This window comes from Drosophila teissieri, chromosome 2R (assembly GCF_016746235.2).
Source record: "Drosophila teissieri strain GT53w chromosome 2R, Prin_Dtei_1.1, whole genome shotgun sequence".
Taxonomy (NCBI): domain Eukaryota; kingdom Metazoa; phylum Arthropoda; class Insecta; order Diptera; family Drosophilidae; genus Drosophila; species Drosophila teissieri.
The window spans coordinates 6,980,138-6,996,677 of NC_053030.1; the positions used below are offsets into that span (position 1 = coordinate 6,980,138).

Genomic DNA, 16,540 nt, shown 5'->3' on the forward strand with positions numbered 1-16,540 from the left:
GAGTCTGGTGCTTTCGCCACACAGCAATTAAAAAGTGAAAAGTTGACACTTTTCTTGGGCTCAGCTGAAGGCAGCGATGTAATGGTGATGATATAGCCTCGAAAATTGGTATCCATTTTGCTCTTACGTCTTAACGTTTACTTCGCTTGGAAGCGTTGCAACGAAGTTGAATGCTTTCAGTAATATAATATGTTACTCAGTGCAGTGCTTCAGAAATATCAATGTTAATGGTTGTTATATATTAAAAAACTGTGCGTATAATTATATAATATTAACATTTAATAACTGGCTTAAACAATGCCTTTTGATATAAAACAAAAGCATATTCTTTAAACATTATGCCAGGGTTCTTTAATTATCCCCACTTAAATATTTATACTTCGTAGCCCGCGAATATGCACCTCAATAAAACAAACTTCCCTGCATACTTGATCGCCCTCACAGGGCAGCAGCGATATAATTTATTCACACGGCCTATGAATTATTCACTTTCAATGACCCATAAACTTTACACAATGCCCATAAATATTTACCTGTACCGAGAACTGCCACTAACCACAAATCAATTTTCGTTGCTACCCACTTTATTTGCAGTTTGCGCCTCCTGCGGGAAAACAAACAACCATGTATTGATCAGCAGTGGAAAAGGAAAAGGAAGACTGGACAAAGGAATTCACCCATGAATAAGTCAAGTGTTAATAGTAAAGTCAATAATTGAAGAGGATTGAAGAGAATTTTCAAAAGGGCCAGTCACAAAAAAGGTGTTGCTACCAAACAGGATCAGAAAGTGCCGCGGCAAAATGGCGGCACGACGTTGCCTGAATCAGCCCAGGCAACGTTATATAAGCAACCGATTTAATATATGCACCTGCGCGATATTTTTGATATCCCTCCCCCTCATATTGGCCATAGAGGAGACCACATTCGCCGGTCTTTCGGCGGAAAATGCGGCTCGCATGCTGGCCGGCAGTCCCGGTGATGCGGAGAAGTCCTCGTCGTCGCATCACAGCGAAATGTCCTTGGTCCTGCCACACGATACCTATCCCGGATTCAGCATCAAGAAGTTCAAAACCCATCCTGTGAAGATAAACGGCAGCTCCCACTCCGGCGCAGCTGCCTACCACATGCTGGACACCGACTACTCCAAGTACTTCACCGTACTGGAAGACGGTGTGGTGATGACCACGGCGGATATCTCCCCCCTCGTCAATCGTCCGGTTCAGTTGGTGGTCGTTGAGCAAACGCCCAATGCCACCAACACCCACAATCTGCAGCTGTTCGTGATGCACCGCAACGACATGCTGCGATTTTCGGGCTCCCTACTCGACGCCAGTGGCGAAGTGAGGGAGAATCAGCCGGCGGGCACCAGGGTGCGAGGAGTGCCCCTGATGCAGGCCTTCAGCGGTTCCATCCTGGACGAGGAACTGGCCACGCCCAAGAAGGTTCGCTACACCATCATCGACGGCAACGTGGACGATGCATTCGCCCTGCAGGAACGTAGGGCCAACAAGAACATACAAATAAGTGCCAAGTCCTTGGTGATTAATGGCGATGACGAGTCCGGCGTTTGGCTGGTCACCAATCGTCCTCTGGATCGAGAGGAACGCGCGCACTACGATCTCTCCGTGGAAGCTTCAGATGTCGACGGCTTGGACAAGACAGTTTCCAAAATACAGATCTCCGTGCTGGACGAGAACGACAATAGGCCGATTTTCAAGTCGCTGGACTACAAGTTCGCCATCGCTGGTCAGAAATCTGCTAGTATGGAGAGCAATAGTAGTGTGACATATCAGCGATTTGCCATCATGGGAAAAGTCGAGGCCACCGATGCTGATGGTGACAAGATTGCCTATCGCCTGAAGTCGCCCAGTAATGTGGTTATCATTGTACCTCAAACTGGCGAAATAATGCTGGCTGGAGAGCCCACATCAAATGAGCTTCTTATCGAGGTGATAGCCCACGATCTGAGGTATCCCAGTTTGCTGAGCGCAAAACCCGCAAAGGTTCTATTGGAGTTCTTGGCCGCCGAACCAGTTTCGTTTATAATGCAACACCTGGAACACGACGAGGTCAACAGTCACTCACATCACCGAGAGAAGAGACGCGTTACTCGAGCGGTGCGACCCACCAAGCGGATTGAGTTCACCGAAGCTGATGGAGACACTGAGGGAAAATCGGTGTTCCAGCTGGAAAAGGAGACCGATAAGGAGACATTCAAGATCCGCGATGATAATCCCTGGGTGACGGTGGAGACAAACGGCGCTGTGCGAGTCAAGAAGAAGTGGGACTACGAGGAGCTGGGACCGGAGAAGACCATCGATTTCTGGGTCATCATCACCAATATGGGACACAATGGTGAGTGAAAGTCTTTTTCTTTTGTTTTTCTATTACATACAATGAACAAACGATAGATTCCCATCATTTATTTAAGGTCGAGATGTATGACATTTCATTTAGGATGCCCATTTCCATGCATAAACATTCTGATTCGAAATCTTCACCACGAAAACAATTAGCGAGCGTTCACCGTATTTGCACAGTGATTTATTGAACGGACCACAGCCCATTTAATCTTGCATATTAGCACACGAAATTATTCAGCTGTTTAAGCATAATTATATGCGCTGGCGTATTCGAAAAATAACTGAGTTCGCATAGTATTGCCGATAGATTAATGGCATTATGGATATTTGTGCTAGGCAATTAAGAAAATCATAGCGAGGTATATAATGACAGCCAGGCTTTACTAATTGAATTGGCTTGGGTCTCAACAGATAAAACACAGATTATTTCTAGTGGGTAAATGCACTTTCTTAATACTGAGGTTAATTTGATATCAATAGTCTTGGGCTTATCAAACATTTATCAAACATTATCAACATTAATACAATCCAGGCCAATCGGGGTTGACGTTGATTAGCAAAGGCGACATAAGCCATCTGAAAGCGATTCTATGCAACCTTTTGAGCTCAGCATGAAAACACAATTTCGCCAATTAAACGTAAATCAGGGAAAAGTGCTGACTGCCTCTCAGTTTCTGTCCTTGTTTTCGTTTGATATATCTTTTGTTGCTATAAAATTGCTTTTCAAATATTTGGTTGACATGGAAAGCAATTACGGTCGATGCAACACAGAATAGTTTTACACAGTAAGAAAAGGCTTGTTGCAAACGTATATACATTTTAAGCCCTCTGGTATCGATGAGATTTCCAATAAATTCAATTTTCATTATTCGAAAGAACACATTCTTGACTGAATGAATACTTTAAGTCCTAAACTTTGAATGTTATGCGTCGACCACTTCACATTTACTGTCATTTGAAGCGTGGCTCAATAAGCAAATATTGAACCCACAGCTGCCCAGAATCCATTCAGGCATCAACAGAGCAGCTGTAAAGCAAGTTAGGATTACTGGTGGTCCTCAATCCAGGAAAACCCGAAACCGCATTTTCCCTCCCCCTTTTTGCGCCCCACTCTTGACAGGAGTCGAATGAAAAGTTCAGACAACTGACAGCTTTCCCTCTGAATGTCCAAGTTGGTTTTCCAACCAGTGTACCAACCAGTTCATGAAATGTTGAAATATATTCAGTGAACCCCACACACACACACTTGTTTCATTTACATCGGGAAATGGTTTCAAAAAAGGAAAACTTTTGCCCTGCAGTTTTTCCGCATTGTGTGGGCGGTTGGGGCTTCGGACAGCGATTGGTGACCCCGCAACCCCTTTTGACTGTTCAACTGTCAGTCAATTAACAGTTTCCATAAATTTTGCAACTGCAACTGTCTCTCATTCGCTATCGCATCTGCTCTTTGTTTGAGTGATTTTCATTTACACTGTTTGCCTTCGCACATTATCGCACATTACAGGGTTCTGTCTTAGGACCTACATTGTTTAATATTTTTACACACGATATTCCACAAGCTACAAACTGTGTACTTTCACTGTTTGCTGACGACGCCGCTGTCTACAGTGCTGGTTTCTCGTACAGCGAGATAAATCAATCCATGCAGAGTTACTTAAATGAATTAGACATATATTACAAAAAATGGAAAATTAAAATTAACCCTAATAAAACGAATGCTATATTTTTTACAAAAAGAAGGAAACCTCGTTATCTTCCTGATAGACAGCTGCGAATACTAGACTCTCCAATACAATGGGTTGACAACATTCGATATTTGGGTATAATTTTTGATAAAAAACTAACATTTAAATACCACATCAACAACACAATTATGAAAGTTAATAAAATTATTTGCACACTGTACCCTCTAATAAATCGTAAATCTAAATTATCAATATCCAATAAGATCATAATTTTTAAAACAATTTTTAATCCAATATTAATGTATGGGTCACCTGTTTGGGGTAGATGTGCTCAAACTCATATCAAAAAACTTCAAATATGCCAAAACAAGCTGTTAAAATTAATAATGAACTTACCTTATTACACAAACACTAAGTACCTACATATAAAAGCAGGAGTACAAAAAGTTCAACAAAAAAAAATACAATATTAACAATCTTTGTTTCAAGTCTTAGTTTTTAAGTTAGTTGTAAGTCAATTAAGGTTTTCTTCTCCCTTGTTTTCCTTAATAAATAATAAATATTGTTATACAAAAAACTAAAACAGGTCAACTAGACATAATTAATAAATATTTCAGATGAAAGCCTTAGCTAAACACTGTAAATACCTAATTATACCATTAGCTTTAATGAAATGTACATATATATATAAGGGATAAAGCACAAATAAATAAATAAAATAAATTATCGCACATTTCCATTTCTCTGGAAAATGTCCTTCGATTGCCCGGACAAAAGTACAGGCTACTTTACAATACTGATTAATCAGTTAAAAGGCATACAATTCGATACGAAAGAATATTTAATTATAAAGAACTATTACACAAAATCACAAATGATGTTTGCTTTTACAAAGAATATCAGGTAAACAAGCCACTTGATGAAATCTACACGAAATTTCCACTCGAAACCTCCCTTAAACCACTTGAACTAATGCTTAGTATCTCAAGCGTTTAGCCAAGACATTCGAGATTTCAGGGAACTCTACGAGTATATCTAGGCTCCCCATAGGATCCGAGAATCCTTGGGTTAATTTATGAATTCTAGGATGCACACATGGGCTTGGCTAATGGCAAGCGAAGGGAAAGCGGAAAACTCTGCTATGTAAAACACTTAACAAAGCATTGCACCAGCCAAAAGGCCAAGGAGCAGACAAGAGAGGAGGAGCAGCATAAGTGAACACGAAATTTACGACAATATTTTCCATTCATTTAAAATGCTACGCCAATACACATGAGGTTGTTCAAAGGCGTAAAAGAGAGGGTGAGAAAGGGAGGAGAAAGAGAGGGGAATAACGTGTGAAAGGGAGAGGAGAAGGGGCGAAAGAGAAGTAAACACGTATATCGAGAGCAACATCTGTGGAACGTGAAATGCGAAAACCTGAAACAAATGAAATTCGAACAAGTTGGTGAGCATGCGCCCCAAAAACTGAGAACCACTGAGAGAAATCGAGAACGAGGACTCGCAGAAGTGAGAACTCCTCTAAGGGTTGGGTTGTGGGTATTACTTTGAGCTCAGGAGTGGCGACAGGTCCAACAGGAAAACGCTCGTAACAATTAGAATTATCCTTGTCTCACCCCAAAAAGCCCAAGAAACCAATATGAGTTTTCCCTCCACCCCTCCCCTGTGAATAAATACGCACGATTTGACATAGAACGTGTGAGAGAGAGGGGGCTATTTCGGCATAGAAAGGGATGGGGCTAGTGAGTGTGTTTGTTTTAGAAATTTGCAAGCGCATTGTTGTGTCCAAAAATGCATGCAGTCCTTTTTGCATTGGAGTAGCTCCCCAAAGGACGAGGGGATGAGGGGCTATACACTGAGGGTTGAGGGGTGGAAGCAAAAGCTTTGACATTCCGTCACAAGCACATGCACACGAAAATGAGGGAAAAGAGGGAAAGGCATCACATTTATACCCTGCAGAGAAGAAAGAAATGGCACGCAATCAATGTTAAAGTTCAATAAATCAAACTCTTGAAAAATACATAGTAAATAGAAAATTCTTTAAAAGAGATAAGCCTGTTCATCCTTACAAAATATACTCCTACATCGATTTATTTGTGAATTGTATTGAATAAAGTTACCGTGGAAACTACTCAATAAATGCAGAATTCCGTGAGATCTCAGGTGCAGTTTCCAAGAGCCAATCTTGAAGCTGCGGCCTTTGACTCCATTCGCAACTATTTGCAATTGGCAACTTTTATTGCGATGTAAACTTGCGTTGCGATGTCATACCTGGACTTGGACTCGTGGCCCATATGAAAACTTTACACAGCCTTGGGTCGTAAACTCCATCTGGCTGTCGTAAAACAAAGGAGAGCAGGGCAACCCTAAGAGGGAGCAACCCTGGATAAATGCTGCGCAAATTGTAGCATATCCTCGGGCTGGCTTGCGTATAAATTATGAAAATCAGAATTTAAGTTTACGGCGAGGAAAACTTCTTGGTACTTCTTCTTTGGAGAAATAATAGAGTTTAGGTACACAAGCACACACACTCACCCACTGCACGGTGCAGGTGGAAACTTGCTTAATTAAGCATTAATATCTTGTTTTATATGCAAGTCTGGGCTTTCAGCGAGAGGGAAACGGCAACTATTCCCGTAATGGAAATTATTTAAATTAGGTTTACGGCGCATGCTGTCAACTGTACAGTGAATCATTAATGCATTCGCCGTGCTCCGATTTAATTTTATTATAAATTATGCACATTTTAAATCAATTGTCCTGAAAACGTCATATGGCGGGAAGTACACCGACTTCATATGTCAACTGTCAGTCAGTCAGGTGATTTTTATAACTCATTATTTAAATTATTTCAATATAAACATCCTTATCATTTTTAATGGATGGTAATAATGAGCAAACACAAAACTTGCTTGAATGATAGCATCCTTACTCATCACACATTTCACGTAACTTCCCACGGTTCTCCAGCTCTTGAAAATTTGTAAACTTGCAACCCACATCTGCGCCAAGTTGCAAGCACCAAAGTGTTTTGGCCTAAATTCCAAGTGCCGGCGAGGGGATAAAAAACAAAAAAGTTTAGGAGAAATGCTGGAAAAGGTACGCTAAATAAATTTTCCATGGTGGATGCAGGGTGCCTGGCTAAGTCTTTTCAATGTGACAGTTGAGCGGGGTGCATATCTAACAAATTTTGCGACAATGTCATTTTTTTAATATCGCGTGTTTATAAAATCAGTTTAACATTTCCCTCACTTGGCTTAAAAAAATGCAAATACAAATCTCATACTGGCTTGCCTAATCTAATGGGAATGGTATCGAATTTCTCGTTTTGCTTTTTGCGGCTTTGATGTCCTTAAACATCTTCCGGAAATGATAAGGTCACTTCGGCTAATCAAATTTTAAATAGTGATACGACCACTTGACCTTTTTGATGCACTTTGCTCTCACTAAATAAAAAAAATTAGTCAAATTTAGATTGATTGAGCATCTGAACAAGCAAAATCAATTTAGGAATTTATTTGCCAACTTTATTTGCATTTTGGCTGACTTGAAATTGACAACAAATATTGAAAAATCGTACACGGTGCAACTGGGCAAAATAATGCTCAAGTGACATTAAAAAAGCAGATTTATAAAGACGTATATATTTATTTTGTTCTACATTTAAATTGAGATAACTTTATACGTCTAGATAATGCTAGGTGATAAATGCTGTTACCTATTTATGGAATTTACACTGAATGTGTTTAAGTGTAACTTTTTTAAAGAATGAAAGTTTGCTCTTGAGTTTTACTCTTTTTATTTGTTTTGCAGAATTGCTGTCGACTTATCTAAAGCTTTATTTATATTTTGCGGGCTTATGTTTTTATATATATCTGTCGAATAGCTGAGAGTACGTTTTAACACTTTACAGCTGTCAAAAATACTTTGCCTTTGCCTTTCAATACCTGATGGCAGTTTTTTCACTCGCTAGAGTTCAATAAACGCTGAACTTTCGCGAAAGGAAAAAATCCTTCGAATTAACATATAATCGGAGTAGACAAGTGACAGGAACATCGAAATAAATGGCCATGGCCAGCAACACAGGCAGCGTCAGCGACAGCAGCCGGAACCGAACTCGGATTCGAATCAGAAACAGAATCCCAAACTGAAAGAGGCGGGGAACCAAAGGCAGAGTCGGGGCCAAAACGCCTAGAGGCTGGCTACAGTGCAAAGGAGCATAACCGTGGCGGCCTCGCATACATGGAGCCACGAATACAGAACACAGAATACCGAATACAGATACAGATTTCCACCAAGAGATGTGGCAACAAAATGGCGTCTATTGCGACCATGTTGCCATGGCGGCAGACGGATGGGCAAATGGGAAATTTCGGCAAAGATGGATGCGCACTGCGTCCAAAAAGGAGGAAGACCATCCGAACGCGGCTTATTTTGTTTGTTTTGTGTTTTTAGCTTTTGGCGACTGCGAATGCGACGGCGACTGCAATAAGAAACACACACACACAAAGAAATATAATGGCGTCCAGGGGATAAGTAATGGCGCCCCATTTGGGCAGTCAAAACAGGAAGAAAAGCCCTTAGAAAACTAAGCGACAAATGGAATAATAAGTACGAAGTAAACAGAGACGACGGCTGCGAAAAGCACAAAAGTAAACAAGCCGAGGAAGCCTGGAAGCCAAGAATCCACCCTCCGATAAAGCAAGATTTATATATGTAGCACGTAGCGACGTCAGCATATAGATACTTTATAGGAAAACTTGAGCACAAATGTTTGACAACGCCAAAAAATTTGCTGAGCTCTGACTTTATTGTTGTACAAGCCCGGGGGCTTATTGACTCGGATTCATAAAATCAACTTTAAGCTCTGCCGAGAGCCGGCTAAAGTTTGGCTTTCAATCCTCCCAGATTGGCTTAGTTTCATCACTTCTCAACTATTTCTATAAAATGGCGGCGGCGCATTTATTCGACGCATTAAGAAAATAGTGCCTGCCAGTCCTGCAAGTTCATAACAAAGTGTATCTTTGCTCTGGTTTCTTGGCCCTGGATTCTATTTTATTTTATTCATATATTTTTTCTGTGTATTTTGTTTCCAATTTGTTTGCACGGCAATTTGATACCTTTTCTGCGAAGTTTGTTCAAACTAACGTCATGTGCCGGACTGCAGTACTCAGTTCTCGTTACATGTGCAGAAAATGTTCAATGGTTTCGGAAAGGTATATAGGTTTTTGGATGCAGTTGAAGCGTTTTAGCCTTATAAACCAAGAATCATTTACCCTTGTGATCATATTTATGCATATATTTTACTCGCTTTTAGTTATGCTTGGCTTCCAAATTTAATAAAGGGTATCTACAGAGTGTTTCTGTGTCCCAAATCCCGCTGAACTTGAGTTCTGCACTGGGCTTTGCTGAGCTGAGTCCGCACATCCGTGCGGCCAGTTCGCCGCAGTAATAATTCATGATACAAATTGCGTTTATTACAATATACCATATACCATAGCTCGGCGCAATGGGAACCCGTATCCGTACACGGAACCCGCAAGCACACGAGGCCGTAGTCCGGAGTCCGGAGTCCGCAGTTCGGAGACTTCATTCTGTGCGTGGCAGGCAACTCGATTTGCATTGCAAAAATGGCATTGGGCATTGGCAAAAACGGGGTAACGTACATACATTTATGGGGGGAGGTCGGTGGGGAGTCGTTGGAAATACACGAGTACAATTGGCCTGTGGCTTGACGGTTTCTTGCGGCAGTTATTTATCGCAGTTGCCAGTCTGTGATTTGTGTTTTCGTGGGCGTTGTGAGCACACACGTCACGGTCCAATTAGCAGGACCAAGAGCGATGAAGTTGTTATCCGCAATAATAATCGCTGGTTGGTGGCTGGCTGACTGGCTGGCTGGTTGATGAAAAGTTAACGCACAAAATCTTCACACTTGAGTAGGCGATATCGTTCGGTTTGACGTCAACTGATCCGTGAAAATTTCACATGTCATTGAATTTGATTATGGCCAGAGAGAGCTCTAACTAAATTAGCCAAACGCATCGCCATGGACGTCAAATGCCAGACTAAAATGTATAAATATTTAACGCGCTTTAAAACACATGTTTGGGTCATCATCAACGCCACAGGCATTTGTCACATTATAATGCTGCATTAAGCAACAAAGAATCGCATTAATAAAAATAATTAATTTCGCATACGGTCGAAAAAATAGCTTTTTTATAGCGTGTTACATAATTCGCGATGAACATTTGAATATAATAAAATTAAGGGACATATTAAATGAGTTGGACGCAAGTCAGGAACTGCATGAAGGTATTTATGCAGGCGTAGTCTCTGGAATGTTTATGCAGTTAAAAATCGGCCAACAAACTTTTACTGAGCTACGAGTATGTAAATCAATAAACACTTGCTTGCCCAAGCGAAATAAATAATTTTCCCCCCCATTCACTTTTTTGGCAGCGGAAATTGTGTGACTTAAATAAGAGCAGCGGGAAAACAACAGAAAAGCATATTTAGCACAGTGTTTTTCACTGTTAACCGCATCGGCTATTTGATGAAAACGAAAAGGGAAAAACCAGCGACCGTTTTTCGAGTGAGAAAAACACAAATCAAACAGCAAGTGTGCCCAAAAGGGGCAGATTGGGGGAAAGTCCTGCGGATTGGCCGTGTTCAGTGGCCATTTTGTTTTCACATTGCAAATACAAATTGTTCGCGGAAAATCGTAGTCCTCTAACTCTCCAGCTGCGCAGCTGTTAAAAAAATTCTAGGAAAAACACCAGAAATTCGTATTGAAAGTTGGGCACCAGGAGGAAAGTCCTTGCTTGCCACACCATTTTTTTGTGCTCTCCTTATTTCTCCTTTTTTCGGACCAATCACACTTTGCATATGCAGCGTTGCGGTATTCACACCAGCGATCCTGCCCCCATCTCCACGGGGCACCCATGCCCCTCAGTTAACCCCCATTTGGCCCGGCACTGTGTTTACTCATTAAAATGCAAAATGCTCGCGCTTGTAGAGGTGGTCCAACTGCCATTCATTTAACGCTCGACATTGTTGATACTCTGTGTGTGGTTTGGCTCGGATGGAAATCCAATGAAAGGAACATGTTTCCTGCACGGCAAACACTGGGGAACTAATGGAGTTGTTGAGATTTAATTTGACTTTCATTGTATGCAGGCAATAGACCATTACCAAACGGAATGCATAAGTACTGCCTTAAATGATGGGTTATCGATTAAAGGATCAGCTAAATACAGTGCGCTTAAACATCCCCGTTCCCTCTTATTAAATCATTTATATTCCTTCTTAAATATTAGATATACGTCTGTATAAATATATTTTTCAAATTATTTACTGTATAAAATTAATTTTGGTAATCCATTTACTGATGAGACACAGTGTGCTTCAGGCTATCCCCTCGAAAGTTCCCCTCTTTTTTCGGGGGTCATTTGGCCTGGCCTTTAATGACAACATGCCAGATGTTGTTGTGCGATCTGGACACTTGCCAGCCCCACATCCCTTTTTCAGGACCCTTCTGTGCGAGGGTCTGTGTAAATGGATGTGCCATTGTGTGGTTGCAGTTTTATTGAATGGAAAGTGCGTGTCAGTGCCGGACGGCGGCAGCGACAACAATTTACATAGCTTAATGCGCTGAAACATTTAAATATTTTTCGGTATTTGCATTTAATTTAAGCAATTTCCAGTGGCTCGATTGCAGGCTGTGTGAACATGTGGGCGTGCCGGCAGAGATTTTCATTCTATTCTCGTTTTTTGGTATGCCGCACATGCGAAACACAAATCAGTAGGATCCGGAATATATACTCGTGCATGCTAAGCTTTACGATTATGATTACGGTTTTCATAGCATACTTTTGCGCGCTCTCCTTATCTGTGAGTGCTTTCTCTTTTTGTGAGTGTGTGTGTGGGCCACATTATTTCTTATGGCATCCCGCTTTAGCCGCTGCTTATTATTATTGGAAAGTAAGGCTCGTAAAAATGCATATTAAATGCGGTAATGGTTATGACCCAAACTATAATTTTCCCAGAGCTGAACTTTCCCTCTGGCGGTGGTGAAAACGTGGCCCAAAATCCTAATGAAGTGGCGTGGAGTTTTTGATTTATGCACCTCTGGGGACTGGCAGGAATCAAATCAATGAAATTGAGGGGAGAATATTTTTCATACTCCGTACACGCGAAGAATAGTCGAGTATTTGTAATAAACTCGAGCGGCGTCTCGATTTATAAAATATTTTTAAAAACAAACTCCAGTACAAGTTAAACTTTGAGAGTAAGTGAATTCCAAACTGAAGTGGATATAAGCAGCAAGAGCATAAATTAATTTTCTTTGGTTAAGATATGGTTTCGAAACCCCATATATAATTTATATCTGTGTACCCCACATAATTTTATCGACGATGCCCACAGTTCAGTGCATTTCTATGTCACCCAGTTGGCAGCCGACTGCCTGAAACTAAAGTGAAATTTATGTTGGTAACTTAAAGTCAACTTCTGCCCGACTTGCTCATCAATCAAAAGCCAAAGTCCTGTGCTTAGCTAAGAGCATGCAAAAGGAGCAGCAGAGGTGGCAAAAACTAATGTCTCGTGCCACTGCCAGAGGCCTTAAATGACTGACTGCCACCTGAGATGGGGAAAAACCTGCAGCCTCCGATCCCAACCCCCAACCAACCCCCCACCCCAGTCTGCACCTGATTGGTATGCAGGGGGGCGTGACTTGACGCCTCTGGCTATCGGGGTGGGTAACATCATGGCTGAAATTGCAATCAAGGCAGCGCAGTTGGCGCAGCACAATCGCCATCAAACTCAATCAAGCTCACGACAGCCCCCGGATAACAACGGATTGGATGAGCTTGTTCAGGACAACAGGAGAACAGGGGAACAGGAACACCCAGAACACCTAGAGCCCGGTGATAAAGCTCGGCTAAACTGCGTCTATACTGGAGGCGAGGCGCCATCGGAAAATTTCATTAATTTTCGCTTAATGTCCGCCATGTGCGCAATTTCGCTTCATTTGCCCGTGCTTCAGAGTGTGTTTGTGTATGCAAAAGAGTTTCTGGGGGAGAAGAATGGCGAATAGTCAGATGGAACAAAGAACGCCTGAAGGAGAGCTGCGGCTGAATCGCCATCTAGTTTGATTAGCTTTAAGACAGCCTAATCGATGTGGATTTCCGAGGGGATTTGTCAGCGAGAAAAGATAATTGAAATTTTAAGTGATTTCTTAAAGAGTTTATATGATTCTGCCAACGACTTATATGGTCGTTATAAGCTGGGCTGTATATCAAAGAATGCTTTTCCCTATAAAGGCTCATATTCTTAGTCTCCTTCACAGTTTTGTCCCTTGAGTCGTATATTCTTGTATATGCGCCATAGGTCCAAGTTGATTACGAGCATTTTAATTGAGTCGTGGCGCTCATCGCTCGCCTCCTTTGCCAGTGCGTGCAAATTAATTTATTAATGTTGTAATATTTTTTGCACATTCTTCTTATTCGCTGAAATTGGTAATTAAAGTGTCTGCGATGGATGGCGAAAAGCGCAGAGGGGCCATGTGTCTTCGCCTAAGCTAGTCAAATGGTGTTTCGCCGCGTTTATGCGGCAACATTGGACACTGCATTTGAAATGCCAAGTTTATTTATCAGAAGCAGCGCGGGAAATATGACACCTGATAAAGTGCTGGTTTTTATGTTCGGTGGCAACAGAAGTCATAACATTATCTTTATCTGCAACTGCCAATTTGTTGCCTGCAACGAGGCACGGCAGATAAAGAGCCACAGGCGGACCTCTTTCCGTCCCGTCCTCTTTTATTTTTCTTGTTTTTTGCACTCTTGCATATCTTTGCATTCGAAAGCAGGCAGTTTTCTCCCCAGGTTTTCATCCTCCAACCAACGACAGGCAAGCTCGTTGTCACACCTCAGATTCCTCGCAAGTTTCCTCTGCAGAGGCACTCTCTTCGCTCCACCTGTCCAGGTGTTAACTCATTTGCGTGGCTGTTAAGTAACTCAATAACGACATCTCAAATTGAGGACTCCCCGCGGAGGCTGCATCTCATGGATACACATGCCAGAAGTTGCGTTGTGAGTTTGCAAGCGATTCGCAGAGACAAATTTGTAATGACTGCCAATCACTTATCGGAAGAAACTGGATTTTAAAGAACGTCTTGCTTGTTACTTACTTTGGTTTCTTCAATAAGAATAAAAACTTAAACTTTACCATTCAATACATCTTTGATTTTGTAACTAAAGGGAAAGTGTAAAGATGTACGTAATATTTTCTTTCCTCTTTCTTTTCCCCTGCCAGAGAAGAGGTTATTTATCTCAAACGATTTATCAAAAAGAAACAAACCAAGAGCATTTCGTTGTAGTTCATTATTTGGCGAAAGTTTTCCTTTTGAATCATTTCCCCAAATTCAACTTCTTTTCCATCAGTTGCAGTGGGTTGGTTCTAAAGCCCCACAAGCCCAAACTCCCAGATTCGATTATTTTATCCTACCGTCTACTACTTTTCTCTAGTGCAATCATGGCAGAGCAGGAAAGAGAAACTTCAATCCGAATTAGCTTCAATCAATACTTATGTTCAATATTTGGCATTGGATTTCCTACATTCTTGTCCGAAAGCCCCGGAATCCATTGTTAACAGCTTCATTAAGTCCATGGCAAAGGGATGGTCATAAAAAACATGGAGCTCCTTCCCCTGCAAAAGGGGAAATATTACACAGCCATAAAAATATTTCGGGGAAGAGCTGCTGCTCAACATTGTACTTGTATTTCCTGCACGTTTTCATCCACGGCTCTTGACTCCCTCGTGCCAAGTTTCGCCATTCAAACCGCAGCGCAAAATGAAGAAATTCATTTGGAACTCGCGTACCTGAGTCTTGGGCCAAAGAATAAAGTTTCGACTTGACTGCATTTTAATCAAGCCGAGAGCCCCGAACCGAGCCAAACTGAACCGCATTTTTGACCCTCTTGATTATGTCGAACACGGTGGGGTGTGAATCGTTCAGCTTTCGGGTTTGCGAGGGTGTCACAAAGTCTTGGTCCCTTGACAAAGCGATAAGGGCTAAGTTGCCGTTAAATTGCGGTGAAAAATTGAGAACATTTTTCGAGTGGTTGATAGGCTTGTTCCTCCTCGATGTTTTCATAATTTCTTGCGAAACATGTGCTTTAAGTGAGACCAAAACGTATATATACTTGATAATAATTCAAATCATGAATCGCACAATAACAGTATATGATTTGCCAAAGGGCGTATCAAAAGTAATTCCACGAAACGCAAACTCTCAAATCATATTTGCATAGAGTTAAATGACGTTAATGCAGCACGTAGCACAAGTTTCACATGTCAATTTTCCTAACAAATTCAATTTTTTTCCGCTCATCTCACAGATTCGTTTGCTTCCGCAATGGAAAACGTGGTGGTGTCTTGGGGTGTTGGTTAAGAGGGATACTTGGAAGATTCAAGCTGGCACCCACTTGAAGATGGCACCACCGAGGCTGAGCCACATCCCCTGAAAATCGTCTGAGCTGTGCTCAGCTGCCTTGTGCATCCCTTTCCGTTCAGAGTTCCGTGGGCTTCCCAGGCTCCCCGTTTTTCGCTCAGTGCAGCTTCTCTCACTTTGGCCGCCTTCCACTTAATCCATTGAAACAATAAGCAGCTTTGTTTGTTCTATCCACGACGACAGTCTCGCACTTTCTTCTGGACTTTTGTTTTGTTCCTGCACTCCACGAAAATGGAAAGAGATGAAGTGACTGGGACAGAAGGAGAGGAGTACACTCGTAGGTGCTACCGCAGCAGTTTTCAGTTCTTGGAAACTTTAACCTCATGGCACTTCCCTCTCCTATTTACATACCCTTCGTAGAGTGTTAATTAAATACATGTTTAAATCAGATTTTTTAAATGATTTTAAAAGCCAAGACATATACAATGAGTTATTCTTAGCAACACAGTAATAAAAGCAAAAGCCTTCAGAAATGAGCATTTACTTATCAGTACTCGCTACTTAATTGTCTGCAAGGGTATTAGAAATTCGCCTCGCAAAGGCTAGTTATTCTGCTATCCTGTTATTCAGAATATGATCTCCACCATTTTTGCCTGCTTTTCGTTGTACCACCGAAGCGCGTCTGAAGTGCAATGCAAACGGAAATGGAGACAAAGGCGGTACAAAATCTTTGCCGTCTGCTTTTGGGCGTTTCATTTAGTGCTAACCTCTGGCTGCCCCCCTCTGGCTACTCCCCTGTGTCTGCATGCATCCCAACCCCCTTTAATCGCATCTCTCTTTGGGATCCTGGCACTGCATCCTCTTGGCTGGCTAGCTTATGATGACAATGGCTATGGCTATGGCTATGGCTGCGACTGCGAGGGGAGTTCCTTGGGGTGGGGAAACGGCATCCCCTGGCAGTGATTACGAGTATTATAGTAGCTGCATGGTTTTGACTCCTCAAGGATCTGTCCCCAGTTCGCAGCGCGTGTGACAGTCAC

General features: G+C 41.8%; 1 protein-coding gene across 1 annotated transcript in view; it reads left to right on the forward strand.

Moving 5' to 3' along the window:
* Positions 1 to 702: 702 nt before the first annotated feature.
* Positions 703 to 16,540, forward strand: part of LOC122613404 (neural-cadherin) — an 87,754-nt gene continuing 71,916 nt past the window's right edge. Inside the window, 1 exon segment of the mRNA XM_043787564.1 lies at positions 703 to 2,355. Within this exon segment, the coding sequence (XP_043643499.1) occupies positions 801 to 2,355 (1,555 nt within the window). The 5' untranslated portion in view covers positions 703 to 800.